A 15,229-nucleotide genomic window follows, 5' to 3' on the forward strand; every position below is an offset into this window, starting at 1 on the left:
GGTCCGACCGATTTTAACAATTCGGTCCCACCGAGATTGGCAAGTTGTGTAACGATTAGATTTTGTGTGGAGGCTATATATACCCCTCCACCACCTCTTCATTCATGGAGAGAGCCATCAGAACAAACCTACAGTTCCAACTTACTTTTTCTGAGAGAGAACTACCTACACTTGTGTTGAGGCCAAGATATTCCATTCTTACCATATGAATCTTGATCTCTGGCCTTCCCAAGTTGCTTTCCACTCAAATCTTCTTTCCACCAAATCCATATCCTGTGAGAGAGAGTTGAGTGTTGGGGAGACTATCATTTGAAGCACAAGAGCAAGGAGTTCATCATCAACACACCATTTGTTACTTCTTGGAGAGTGGTGTCTCCTAGATTGGCTAGGTGTCACTTGGGAGCCTCCGACAAGATTTTGGAGTTGAACCAAGGAGTTTGTAAGGGCAAGGAGATCGCCTACTTCGTGAAGATCTACCGCTAATGAGGCAAGTCCTTCGTGGGCGACGGCCATGGTGGGATAGACAAGGTTGCTTCTTCGTGGACCCTTCGTGGGTGGAGCCCCCCGTGGACTCACGCAACCGTTACCCTTCGTGGGTTGAAGTCTCCATCAACATGGATGTACGATAGCACCACCTATCGTAACCACGACAAAAACATCTGTGTCTCCTATTGCGTTTGAATCCTCCAAACCCTTCCCTTTACATTCTTGCAAGTTGCATGCTTTACTTTCTGCTGCTCATATACTCTTTGCATGCTTGCTTGAATTGTGTTAAGATTGCTTGACTTGTCCAAAGTTGCTAAAATCTGCCAAGAACTAAAATTGGGAAAATGATAAGTTTTTATTTGGTCAAGTAGTCTAATCACCCTCTAGACATACTTTCGATCCTACAGTGGGAGATTGAAAAATCTGGAGTGAAAACAAGGCCTTCAGAGCAGACAGTGCTACCTGTCGAAGCAGATCTCTTGTTGGGTCCCGATAGCTCCTCGGAGATGGATTCAGAGACAGATAACCAGTCATATTCCCCCACCGAGGTGTATGCTCTAACTTGGCACGATTATACGGCTCATATCATGCATATGGTGTCTTGCGTTGCATAGTTTAGACATCATATACACAATATTCAACACCATGTTCTTAGTTCAGACATCATATCTAATGCCCTCTATTTAGCATATAAATCACATATGTGAATTAAATGATGCGATCATGATTACTTATATAACATGTAGGTGAATTATCTCATGCGATCCTGTTTAGTTATTCATCATATCTTTGAATTATGTTATGCTATGCTATCCAGTTTAGATAGACATCATATATGTGAAATTATGTCATACTATCCGTTTTAGTTAAACAATATACATGTCAACTATTTCATGCCCTATTTTTTCCATACTATCTATTGCATCTGCCTCTCATACAATGTCTGTATATTCAACTATGTTTCCTTTTTATCAGCCATTTGAATTGGAGCGGGTGATGCCAGCATCTAGCGGACTAAAACATGGTCTTCAAATAAAACAGTGCTACCTCTTGGTGGAGATAGCACCCCCGTTGTACATGCACAAGAACCAGCCCTACCACACATAACCCAAACTCTCGCAGATTGTAACCCTACTGCAATGGACAGAGAACCAGCTAAAACAGTGCTACCTCTTGGTGGAGATAGCACCCCGGTTGTACATGCACGAGAACCAGCCCTACCACACATAACCCAAACTCTCGCAGATTGTACTCCTACTGCGATGGACAGAGAACCAGCTTCACCCAATCTAACCCCAACCCCAGCAGATAGTAACCCAGTTCCTGTTGACACAACACCATCTCCACCACAGAGCTCCCAAACAAGAGCAGTTGGTAAGGTAGCTCCAGTGCCCAAAGGGCCAGTACTACCACGGTGAACCCCAACTCCACGAGTTAGTACACCTATTCCTGTGGAGGAAGCACAACCAGCTAGTCGTAGTTTAGCATCTATCGCATTTGATGTTGTTAAATCATATGTGCGTATCTTCCCATCTTGGAAATATTATACTGAAGATGAAGGAAAATGCCAGTTGCAGGTGTTTGTCCAGGAGTTATGTGTAAGTAATGTTATTCATGGCAATTACTTTGCTTTGTCCCATACATCATATCTCCATGATGGTTATAATACAACAAATTTTCCCATTTTTCTCTATCTTCAAGAATGCTTGGTGGCAGTATCGGAATTACATGAAGAAAACGTACTTCACTGGCAAAGAAACTCATCAAATTCCCTTACGTTCTCCTGAGACACATTTACCGGATGATGACTGGGAACGCCTTGTTCTGTACTGGTCCCGAACCAAGAATGTGGTAAGTTATATGAACTCATTTTCTATTTTTAAGTATTATATTCTTGCGTCTTACTGTACCCTGTTCATGTAGAATAAGTGCCTAAACCTGAAGAACAACTATTCTAATTTAAGATTCCATTGCTATCATAGTTCAAAAAAGCGCTAGGCGTTAATTGTGCGTTTCGCCACCGCCTTGGGCTTTACTAACCAAAGTGCATGCTTATGCGCAGTCATGCACGGATTAAGCGTAGTTATGCGCAATGCGTTTCGCCAATGCCTAGAGCCTAGGTGCGCTTAAGCGCTCGCTTAGGCACGCCTTTTTTAACTATGATTGCTATCGTGCATACTGCTTTGTTCTTGTATCACTGTATTTACTCATACAAACTTATTTTTAAATTGAAGGATCCAATCGAAACTCCAATGGCACAACAGTTATGTTCACGCATGTTTCTTTAGCAGGCTTGCTCTTATCAATAGCTCTGTTGATTTCAATTTCAATTGTGTATATAGTTGACTTCTCATTTCATGCACATTACTAGCATCACAACAGAGCCAATAGTGTTGTTGTACATGTAGACCCGTGGTACCCATCTGAAATCTTGTTGTGCCGTGTAGTTTCCCACACTTTGTATTATTTCACTGCTGCTTTGTATTGAACTGATATGATTTGAACCGTGTCTCTATTTTGATTTGAAAAGACAATGCAGTGACCATAGGACATAGATATATGTTTGTTTGATGCTTTTATTATGTACTAGTACTTGGCAATAGAAGACTTGGTAGTTTAATCCTGTCCACCTTACTAATAAACTGGTTCACCGAAATGAGTTTCATATACTAGTACATGCTAAACCTGTTATGTGTCTGCTTGTTTCTTCTTTTAGAATGCTGACAGAATATTGGGGAAGAGTGCCTTATTAAGCAATGGTAAAGGAAGTAATGCAGATAAGGTTCAGGATAGTGACACATCCTTCTTGGTCTCCAACAAAGCTGATAAAACAGCTAAGGAAGACTATCTCGAAGACAGTGAGACAACCCCAAAGTCCTGTCTTGGTTTAGTGTTCGAGTTACTGGCCACTACCACTTGCACAAGCTATTCAACCTCACTGTCTCAATCAGTTCGGTTTCTTGAGTCTCAACTACAAGATGAAAGACATCGATCAGCTGTGCTGCGACAAGAAGCGGAAGGACCGGGGAAGTCCCTCGAGCATTCAGATGCATACTTTCTGGTGCAACAGCAAGCATTGGAGGATTTTAGCGCCAAACAGGACAAAGCTAATAAGCTTGCTAAGCTTGCTAAGCTTATTGCCAGCATGGTGGATACCATGTTTCTTGAGCTCTTCTGAAGTTGTTTCAGTTATGCTCTTGTTTTGCTGCCGCGTTTATTTGCACTGGTGGCCAATTTTGACGGCCAGTGTATGTAATATGCTTCTTTGTTCCCTATATTTGCACTGGTTGCGGACTTTGATTCCCAGTGGATGTAATATGTGTAATAGCGGTAATAGGCTAGCGTTAGTTGCTTGCTTATTTATTTCCTTATTGTCTTGTTTAGTTGTTTGCTTGTAGTCACTGCAATTCTTCTTCTGTGTTTTCTAGTGGCCACAATAACCTATTTTTGGAAACTAGGCCAAAATAATCATGGCAACACACGAACTGTTGTAACCATGGGCCTCCTGCGGGCCGTATGATCCATGGGCCTTCTATGGGCCGTAGGATCCATTGGCCTTCTACGGGCCGTACGATCCATGGGCCTTTTACGGGCCGTAGGATCCATGGGCCTTCTACGGGGCGTAACATCATTTCGCCAATCATGGGTCGTACTATTCATGGACAATAACGGGCCGTTAATAGGCCGTATTTGATAACTCTATGAAAACAGCCCAACGGGTTTTGTTCGACATGAAAACGGCCCAACGTATTAACGGGCCACAAACGGGCCGACTGTAACCACGGGCTGGATTTGGCCCACAAGCAGAAAATGATAGTAACGGGCCATAAGTAACTGAATGCTAGAAATGAACCCAAGAATAAATGGGCCCTGAGAAGGCTGAAAGATAACATGGGCTGGAAACGGCCCAACGGAATAATGGGCCGTTAATGGGTATAAAGTGATACACCGTTCATTACGGGCTGGTTTTACCACAGGCCATTAAGGGCCCGAGGGTTACTAAGGGCCTCATATGGGCCGAAAGACGTCATGGGCCATACATGGGCCAGAAGTTAAAACGGACTGGAATTATATTGGATGGCCCAGATGACGCTACTGAGCCTAATTCGGATAGGCCGTAAACGGGCCCTGGGATAGCGGGGTGTAAATGGGCTATATGCGAACAGGCCGTTAACAGGCTTGTCGTGGGACGGCCTGCCACCTTTTGACCAAGTCAAACGGGCCGGCCTTTTCACAAGAATGGGCCTCTGTTCGGCCGTGCCACGTGTCGACGTGTCATAGGCGCTTTGGGTACAATGAGTGGATGACATCTGTCCCAACGGTGAGCCGACACGTGTTTCCTCCAGCCAATGATGATTTTACACATGGAAAATCCCCATTGGTCGGGGCTGTTAACGGGTTATCGGATCCAAAACCGGACCCGATAGCTTAACGGCGTTCCGTTACAATGGATGCCACATGTCAGTCACCCTTGACGAAAGCACTTCTGTGACACGCGATTTATCGTCATGGAAGTGGACACTTCTGTGATGATAATTTTGGTAATGTCATGGAACACTTCTACGACAGCACAAGTATGACTATCTTGATTTTGTCATAAATTTTTCATGGATGTACATGCATGACAGAAAACGTGGCGTACTGTGACAAACACGTATCATCACAAAAGTGTATTTTTTTAGTGCGAGCACATGCGTCGTGCCAATAGCACCCGCTCATGGGACGATCAAGAGGAGAGCGGCGGGTGCGTGGAGCCCAAGGGGTGGCGCCTCCAATCGCGACGCGGCCCCAACATGAAGTTAAGCAAGAAGGGTAAACTCATGAAAGCATAGCTAGGTTTAATACACAACCAAAAAGTGAGGCGGCTGCAGTGGCTGACCCTAACGTGCTTGAGGACATTGCATCATGTGGGGCGCCCTCAATTGAACAAACCAAAACGTCACCTGGCAGTGATGTTGTTGTGGAAGTTCCAAGGCTCTTGGCAAAGAGCGTCGCGGGGGTTCGCCTCCCAGGGTCGAGCGGCTCCTGAGGCCCTAGACGCTCGCGGGGGGCCGAAGCCTCGCGAGACGCCAACGCAAGCTACGCAAACCACTGATAGGTGGCACCACGTTCAGCAGCCGAAGGGCATGCAGACATATGACGATGCCCCTACTTCAGCCGACGCGTGACAGCCGGACGATGTCCTCGGAACCGGCCCTGTTGAGGCCGGGATGTTGACGCACAAGCGTAGCTCACTGCCCGCGCGTCGGGGGATGCAGTCGAGTCAACGTGCCGTGCGGGGTGACGCTCGCCGTGCATGGCCCGAGCTTCCTGCAGCTTTGTGGATCTCCTGCATGATGAAATCTTGTGCTCCTGGCGTCGTGCTCCTTGCTTGCGGGGGTGCGCGTCAAGTGGTGCCTGAGCACCTCGCTCGCCACACTGGTCAGGTCAGACGCTCTCCAAGTAGAAGCCCCCAAGCCTGCCCTGAGGGAGGCACCGGACGCGCCTTCCTATGCATTAGGAAGGCAAGCCCCGATGGCAAGCGCGGCGCTGGAGGTGTCGCCGGCCGGTGCCTTCTTCGCCTCAGGGCGGCCCTTGGGAAGGAGCTGCTTCTTCTTCGCGGGGGCGGCCTCGGGAGGCGCAGTGTCACCTTCGCCGTCGGAGTTCTCAGCAGCAGCGGCCCGGTACGCGTGCTCAAGGGAGCTGACCGCATATTTCTCATCGCAAAGGACAGTAATGACTCCACTGCAGCCTAGCATATTGAGGACATTGTAACCATGGTGGGTCACTGCCATGAACTTGGCAAGCGCGGGGTATCCCAGGATGGCGTTGTATGGGAGGCCAGTGTGGGCCATGTTGAAGTCGATGAGCTCGGTGTGGTAGTTGTCACGGGTGCCCAAGGTGACCGAAAAGGCATGCTTGCCCCAAAGGAGTGGTCGATCCATCCGTCACCCCGGAGAAGGGCCAGGTCGGCATCAGCTAGTCATAGGGCACTTGGAGCATCTTGAAGGTCATGATGGAGATCACATTGAGGCCAGCACCTCCGTTGATGAGAGTCTTGGTGATAGAGACGTTACTGATGGTGGGGTTGCACAACATGGGGAGTGCGCCTCCAGTGGCCGAGCACCTAAGGTGGTCCTTGGAGTCGAGGGTGATGGCGTACTGTGACCACTTGAGGGGCCACACGGCCTCGAGCTTGGGTTGGCAGCGTTCACCTCGCGAGAGAACTACTTGAAGAGGTTGTTGAACGCAGGAGCCTGAGCTCCTCCGAGAATGCAGGCTATCCCGCAAGGCTGCTCATAGCCCCCAGCCCCATCCTCATGCTAGTTGTTATCGTTCCTCCTGGGCGGTTGCGGCAGTAGTGAAAGGGCTGCCTTGTTCTGAGGGCGTGCCTCACAAGGCTAATCACACTAAGCATCATCATGAGGCTGGCCACGCTAGCCACCCTCACAAGGCTGGTCGCTCCAGCCCTGGCGAGGGTTGACGTTGTAGTTTTCCTACCGGCCACCGCCACAGCCGCCTCCACGGCCGAAGCCACGGTCGGGGCATCGGCCCAAGTGCTCGTCGCGGAGTGCCTTGAGCTCCTGGCAGTCGTCGGTGTTATGAGTGCGCACGTTGTGGTAGGCGCAGAACAAGCGGCCATCCTTGACGACCTCATCATGGTCGCGGCCGCATTTCTGCTCGGGCTCCGCCGCCAGCACAGTAGGGCCCTTGCGCTTCTCTTCCTTGGCCTTGGCCTTCTTGTCGTCGGGCTCGGTGTCAAGGTCATTGTGAATGAAGAGGCGACCCTCCACCGCCTCGGCGCACTTATCGGACATGTTGAACAGTCCCAGTGTCGTGCTCATCTCATCATTGATGTCGAGATTCTCACACATCCCAACGTCCGTGAGGCCGTTGGTGAACGCCGAGATGATGGCTTCGTCTGAGGCACGCGGGATTTTGTGGCGCACCTGGGTGATGTGTTGAATGTACTTGCGGAGGGTCTCGCTAGGGTGTGGCTTCACACGCCGCAGGTCGTTGATGGTGAGGGCGCGGTCGCGAGTGCCCTGGAAGTTGACAATGAAATGCTTGCGGTCATCCCACGAAGAGATAGAATCCTTGGGCAGGTTCATAAGCCAAGAGCGTGCACCATCCTTGAGGGCCATGGGAAATCGGTTTTCCATGACTTTGTAGACGTCGTTCACCGCCTCAATACTCAGCACGTAGAGCTGGAGAAACTCCGTGGGGTCGAGGATGACATCGTAGCGGGGGGAGGGGCAGCTTAGGCTTAAACTTGACTAGCCAAACCACCCATCGTAGCTCGCGGGTGAAGGCCCGGGAGCCGACGGTTCTCGTGGGTGCACCTCGGGCGTGGGCGGCACGATCTTGGTGCCCTGCCGCCACGACCTCTTGAGCGACCGGTCCAGGCGCTGCCACTCGAGGGACGCTTGCGCGCCAAGCAGCGCACGGTGCATGATCTGGCAGCTAGCCCCATCTCGGGCTGGCAGAGGCGCTCCGCGCGGCGGGTTGCGCGGCCGCGTCTCGTGCCGGGGCTTGGTGTCATCACCGTACAGGGGAGGAGGTGGAGGCACGCCGTGCACCACATCGCCAACCCGAGCCGGCGGAGGACGGAGCGAGTGGGAGAGCGTCGGGGCCTCGCCTGCGGAGTTGACGAGCTCGGTGATGCGGCCAAGCCAAACATTGTAACCTTCATTGGTCGGGCGGTAGCGCTGCAGCTCATGTGCCATGAGCAGTGCAGCCTGCGCATTCACCGGCCCACGGTGGGCGTGGGAGGACGAGGTCGTAGCTGGGTGAGTGAGGCATGGCGGTGTGCAGCCATCGGGCTGCACGGAAGCGTGCATGGAAGAATCCTGCTTCTCAGTGGCAGCGGGGTCGGTGGCAGCGTTGGCCGCGGCCGAGGCGGAGTGACAGCGGTCACCACGGCCCGCGGGCTCCGTCTGGGTGACACAAGCTGCCCGGCGCTCGGCATGAACACGGCCAACGTCGGCCATGGTGGCGGTGAAGCAGGAACTGGAGTGAAGCGAAAGAGCTGCGACACACCCTACCTGGCGCGCCAAATGTCAGAATCGGGGCTCTAGGGACCCAAGAAAGGTTCAAACTCTAGGTGGTGTACGCAGAACCTTGCCGAGCCCTGCCTAGCTACACACCACCTCATGGCGATGCTCCAGCGTGCTCCAACGAGTTGGAAGATGAACAACAGACACGACAGTTTACCCAGGTTCGAGCCACCTTGTGGTGTAAGACCCTACTCCTACTTTGTGGTTTGATTGCCTAGTGAGGGAGGATGAGTATGTGGGTACAGGGAGAGCGAACTGCCTCGAGAGGCCCAGATGGCTCGGGGGGATTCAGTCTCTCCCTCTACCATGGTGGCCTGCCTATACTTATACTGGCCTTGGTCCTCTTCCCTCGAAAACACTAGGCGGGAAGGGTTGCCACAATGGCCAATTCGAAGGGGAATAGGAGTACAACTTATCCTGACTAAAGGTGTTCTTCACCTGCTGATGCTTCCTGCCTTGATGTGAGGGTGGGCTCAGTGATGACCTCCGTCCTGGCGAGCCCTCTATCTTGGTCTTCTTGCACCAAAGTGGCAACCTTTGGGTCTGCTTCAGGAACCAGTGCGCTGTCCATGCTCCCTTAGCAGAAAAGAGGAGAACCTCCTCATCTGTGCCTGCTGGCGCCCTTCTGGCCTCACCCATCGCCATGCGCGTCACCCACGTGAAGACGTAGCGCCACGTGACTCCGCCGAGCCGTCCTTGACTTGGTCGCCTCCCAGACGGCTTTGGGTGGCTGCCTCGGAAAGCCGCCTCGCGAGGGGGCCTTGCGGGGCCACTGACGATGCTTGACGGTGCGCGCCTCACGAGGAGGGGGTCCTCACGAGGGCCTTGCTCATGAAGTCCAAAGGTGGGTCGTGCGAGGGGGCCCAGGCAGTGCGTCGCGCGATGGGCCGCAGGCAGACGGTCCTGGGTACCCCCGGCCCCACGACCCCCATAGTATTCTAAGCCTTTGGCTATATACGTAAAAATTATTGTGTGTAGAAGACCCTCGGTCAATTCAAAATTAAATACAACATATTTATAGACCATTTAATAATCGGTAAAATTGTCATTTGACGACCTCATGTCTTCATATTTGCATAAGTATGTAATTTATTATTTTCATCTATATGTATTACCTTAGTAATACTATTGGAAATAATGTAATGAAGAATAACACCCGCTCAATAAATGAGTGGTATTTACTGCAGTAATACCTACTCCTCATAAGTATCTTCCATATGGAATACTAAAAACTTCTCATTTATAGACAAAATCGACGAGATGGTGAGAAAGTGAGGCTTGTAGCAAAAGGGTTCACGTAGAGACCCGACACCAATTATGATGTAACATACCCTCTTGATATGATTGGAATTATGTTTCGATACTAAATATCATTGGCAATAAAATAATAATAATATTCATGTAGTTAATGGATGCAGTGACTACATACTCATACGGATCACTCATTTGGGATATCTATATTAGAGTCCCTGAAGGGGCTTACAATTCCGAATCCAAAAACAAATCGCAACACGTTTTTGTGTAAAACTTCAAAGTCACTCTATGATTTGGAATAGTCGAATCATATGGTACTAACGACTAAATGAGTCCCTTCTTCAAAAGGATTACTCGAATAATGATTATTATTTACATGTTTAATAATGGAATCCCAAATTTGATTTCCTTACATCACCTCAGTGTATATTGATTTCATCATCAGTGTCTCTACAAGACCTAAAAATACATAAAATCATCTTAAGACGGAAAATTTGGATTCAACCAAATTTAGCTTAAGCTTACAACATGCGCATTCTCCCAAGAATACATATCAGGCTACATATATCCATTACATATACGAGAAGTTCAATGTGGATACATCACACCAATAAAAGACATGTAATATGGTCATACTACCCATGATAGGCTACGAATCTATTCATACCTAGGGGTGATAATGAAGTGATATTAGAACCTAAAGTTCTACATCTCACTAACACTAAAGCACTCATATAATTGCAAACTACGTCAGGCCTGACACTACATTTGCTATCTTTGTTCAGAGTGAACCCCCAACAAAAGGTGTATGGTCAATATAAGAAATATCAACTTATATCTCAAGCTCACAATAAATCTTGGGCAATTCCATCAGGAAAATCAAGATATGACCATGATATGATGAAATGATATTGGCTCTTTATTTGATCCCAACAATGCCATATCAGTGACTGAATTCACGGGAATAATCTTCTCATGGAAGTCATCTAAATAGACTTTAATGCTACTTCCACTAATCATTCTAACATAACTGCTTTATCTAAAAGCATTGCCAAATATGCATGGCCCAACAGAATGATTAACCACACTCAAAATCATGTGGTTGGGATTCATCGGAATCACATAACTTGATTTGTCAAGATGCTACCACTTGTGTTACTCAAAAACTACAGGCTGTATGAAGAGCATTATCATAAATTACATTGCTCGAAAATTACTTATCCTCACGAATTATAGAAAAGCGAGGAAACAATATGCAAACAACATACTTTGAAAATCCTACGGATTATTCATAATGTCATGATCATATCAATGGAATTTGTATTACACATTCTCCAGGTTTGCAAAGTTCAGGGGAGGTAATCTCCCAAATCTATAACCTATTAACAATCCATATTGTACTCTTTTTCCCTTCATGAGTTTTTCCCTAATGGTTTCTCATAAAGGTTTTTAACGAGACAATATAAACACAAGTGCCCGTATATGTCATATCATTTCTCCTTATATTTTTCCCACTATGTTTTAAAGGAGTTTTCAATGGCCTATCATATCACACTCTTTTCCCTTGTGAGTTTTCTCTCAAAGATTCTCATAATGGTTTTTCACGAGGCAATATCTTACCAAAGATCATACGTCATACTTACTGTTTTCTCTATCAGGTTTTTTAAAGAAAGTACTCAAGACATATTAATTGTTCCCTAAACTCACCGATGAGTTTTCTCCTTCTTCAAAGGTTTTTCTCATATGAGTTGTCAAGAGCCAATAATCATTAAATGTTGCATCATTCTCTCCTTATTATTTTTTGCACTGAGTTTAAAGGAGGTTTAGCAACATATATGCACTATTCTCCTCATATTTTTCCCACAGGGTTTTTGGAGGAGACACTCAAGGTTATTCAAAGAATTTGTGAAGATGATGGATATACCCAAGAAGAGGTGTTGTACAAGGGGGGTGTTAAGAATAGAATGGTTGTTTATTAATTAAGCTAATTAGGATTAAGTTAATTGTTAGATTGGTTGCTTGGTTCTCAAGCATCCATGCACTTCCTTGCCTCTCAAGACAACTAGGCAATTCCTTGTCTCTCAAGTAACATTGAATTTACTTGACTCCCAAGTAACATGTGTACTTCCGCCCGGGTATAAATATCCCACTTTTATCATCAATAAAGACCAATGGATCATCTTTTTTTCGCAAAAAAATAAAATAATGAATCATCTTTCATTCAACTCTCTCATTTTTTTTACTTTATACTCCAAACAGGTGCAAGCGAAGGAGGTGAATCGGTCTGAGGTTGATGAAAGGAACACTAGGCTAGTTAAGATCAGTTGGCATGTGAAGGGAGTTATACCGTTGCCTCTATGAGTCGCTCGCAACAGCGCACTTGCTGGCTTCATAATTCTTATACGAGAGAGCTACCATAGTTAAAAGCAGAATGCCCGATTAATGGAAGTCTCTTGTCCGGGAAAAATGAAGGACGTGTAGGCGCGAAGCAGTGAGCTCGCAAGCTACACATATCTTGCATGTGACATGTTTATCGTGTTTTTTTATTCCACATATCCGCAGGGGCTCAGAAGACAACGGCCCAAACAAATCTGGTCCTTTTCCTCAGAAAAGGAAGGAATGAAACCCCATCCTGTCGTCCCTTGCTGCACGCTGCATTCCATTATTATACGAGCTTGCGCTTGATTTGGGGGCTGGGCTGGGAGGATACTTCACTCAATCACTCCGCCAAGCTCCGCGCTGCGCGGTGCCTACACGTTCCACGCCGCACCGCCTTGCCTAGCCTACTTTATTGGCACTCGAGAGGAGCCGTGGGAGCCTGGGAGGCGCGGGAATCGCGAATCGATGGGGAGCGTCGGGCCGCCGGAGGTGGCGCTATCTAGCCCGCCGCCGCCGCCGGTGGTGGCTGCAGCGGCGGCTGCTGGAGCGGGCTCTGCGGACGGAGGGCAGGAGGTGAGTGAGCTCGCCCGATCTCCTTTCCACCTCATCTTCTCCCTCTGGTACAGTTGGCGCTTCGATTTGGTTGAGATTCGATTCTGCGTGCGAGAGCAGAGTTTTTTCTTTTCTTTTCTTTCTGGAGCAGACGAAACTTGAAGCAGAGGGCTCGGGCCCATTCAGCTCACAAAGGCCCCGAGGAGGCCTCCTAGAGCGTTGCCGTCGGCAAGCCCACTGCAATCTCATCCAGCAGTGCTACGGGGGTGGGTGATGCTGGCCTTGTGGAGCTGTAGCATACGTGTATAGGCGGAGCAAGCAACGTGGCGGTCCGTTGAGCGACAGATGTTACCGAACACCGACGAGCCGGACATGGACAGCGCACGCCGCCGTCTGCCTAGGCTGGCGGCGGCAAAATGTCCAACTCCACCGAAGCTGCGCGGCGCGGCAAATATGATTCAGATCTCGTCGTAACTCCATCGCAGCATTTGAATTGACATTGAATCCTTCTTTCATTTCCGCGAATGAGCATTTGATACCGCATCTGCGTTTGATATCATGTCAGTTGATCGCTTGTTGCTAGTACAATTCAACGCTTCTCATGCTCTAATGCCGTCATCTGAAGAACTGTATGTCTTCTCCAATGCAGCAGAAGCCCGCCCAGAACGGCGGACCAGCGGCCGGCGCCGCACCGGCGATGGGCGAGGAAGGCACGGAGTACCGGGGCCTCCCTGGCGGCGCGGGCGCCGCGCCCGCGCCAGCGCCGTCGCCGGCGTCGCTCTCGATCGTGCCGCTCATCTTCATCATCTTCTACGAGGTCTCCGGCGGGCCGTTCGGGATCGAGGACAGCGTGGGCGCGGCGGGGCCGCTCCTCGCCATCGCGGGCTTCCTCGCCCTCCCCGTCATCTGGAGCGTCCCGGAGGCGCTCATCACGGCGGAGCTGGGCACCATGTTCCCGGAGAACAGCGGCTACGTCGTGTGGGTCGCCTCGGCGCTCGGCCCCTACTGGGGGTTCCAGCAGGGCTGGATGAAGTGGCTCAGCGGCGTCATCGACAACGCTCTCTACCCCGTCCTCTTCTTGGACTACCTCAAGTCCGGCGTCCCGGCGCTGGGCGGAGGCGCGCCCAGGACGGGCGCTGTCCTTGGGCTGACCGCGCTGCTGACGCTCCTCAACTACCGCGGGCTCACCGTCGTTGGCTGGGCTGCCATCAGCCTCGGGGTCTTCTCCCTCTTGCCTTTCCTCGTCATGGGCTTCATCTCCATCCCCAAGCTCCGGCCGGCGAGGTGGCTCGAGGTCGATCTCCACAACGTCGACTGGAACCTGTACCTGAACACTCTGTTCTGGAACCTCAACTACTGGGACTCGATCAGCACCTTGTCCGGCGAGATCAGGAACCCTGCCAAGACTCTGCCCAAGGCCCTGTTCTACGCGGTCATCTTCGTGGTCGTCGGCTACCTGTACCCTCTCCTCACCGGGACCGGCGCGGTGCCTCTGGACAGGGGGCAGTGGACGGACGGCTACTTCGCGGACATCGCGAAGGTGCTCGGCGGCGCGTGGCTGATGTGGTGGATGCAGGCGGCGGCGGCGATGTCCAACATGGGCATGTTCGTGGCGGAGATGAGCAGCGACTCGTACCAGCTCCTGGGCATGGCGGAGCGGGGCATGCTGCCGGCCTTCTTCGCGACCCGGTCGCGGTACGGGACCCCGCTGGTCGGCATCCTCTTCTCGGCCTCCGGCGTGCTGCTGCTGTCCACGATGAGCTTCCAGGAGATCGTGGCGGCCGAGAACTTCCTTTACTGCTTCGGCATGCTCCTCGAGTTCCTGTCGTTCGTCCTGCTGCGGGTGAGGCGGCCCGACGCCCCGCGGCCGTACAGGGTGCCGCTGGGCACAGCCGGGTGCGTGGCGATGCTGGTGCCCGCGACGGCGCTGATCGTGGCGGTGCTCGCGCTGTCGACGCTCAAGGTGGCGCTGGTGAGCCTCGGCGCCGTGGCTGTCGGGCTCGTGCTGCAGCCGGTGCTCAAGTTCGTGGAGAAGAAGCGGTGGCTCAGGTTCTCCGTCAACTCGAACCTCCCCGGCATCGACGTGGCGCTCCAGCCCGCCGCTCCCGACGAGCCGTTGATCGTGTAGGGCGCGAAAAAAGAATCGGCGTAGACCTCAGGTTCTGAATTGCTGAAAGTTATGGTTTGCGGAGTTTTTGTCAGGCAGTGAGATGAATTTCGAGTAAACCAAATATCGATTTGGAAGGGAGCATCTGAAGTGATCATCACGTGTTTCATTCACGATTGTCCGAAAACATGTTTTAGAGCTCATGCACCTCGGCCTCCTCTTATCTAGCCATTCATTCTCTATTTCTCTTCATTGCGATTTGTGTAAGTACCTTTCGCCCAGAAACACTAACACCTACACGTGTGGGCATTTGCATTTCGCTCATACACGTGGATCCACGTCCATTTGTGGTTGCACAAATTTTGGCATATTTGTGATGCCACGTAGGAGTGGCTGGTGTGTGTGCATTCATTCG

The 15,229-nt window shown here is 50.2% G+C and overlaps 1 protein-coding gene across 4 annotated transcripts; it reads left to right on the forward strand.

Moving 5' to 3' along the window:
* The first annotated feature begins 12,320 nt into the window (after positions 1–12,320).
* LOC125551503 (polyamine transporter PUT1) lies at positions 12,321–15,025 on the forward strand. Of its 4 annotated transcripts, none has more exons than XM_048714762.1 (2): positions 12,321–12,728; positions 13,360–15,025. In XM_048714762.1, exons 1-2 carry the CDS (start codon positions 12,621–12,623, stop codon positions 14,833–14,835), a joined length of 1,584 nt encoding a protein of 527 aa, XP_048570719.1. In that variant the 5' UTR covers positions 12,321–12,620; the 3' UTR covers positions 14,836–15,025. The 4 variants fall into 4 exon arrangements, with proteins under 4 accessions (XP_048570719.1, XP_048570718.1, XP_048570720.1 ...); XM_048714761.1 differs by having other exon boundaries at positions 12,324–12,728; positions 13,357–15,025; XM_048714763.1 differs by lacking the exon at positions 12,321–12,728 and adding an exon at positions 12,752–13,267 and having other exon boundaries at positions 13,357–15,025.
* The last annotated feature ends 204 nt before the right edge of the window (positions 15,026–15,229 follow it).

The sequence above is a fragment of the Triticum urartu genome, chromosome 4 (assembly GCF_003073215.2).
Source record: "Triticum urartu cultivar G1812 chromosome 4, Tu2.1, whole genome shotgun sequence".
Lineage (NCBI taxonomy): Eukaryota > Viridiplantae > Streptophyta > Magnoliopsida > Poales > Poaceae > Triticum > Triticum urartu.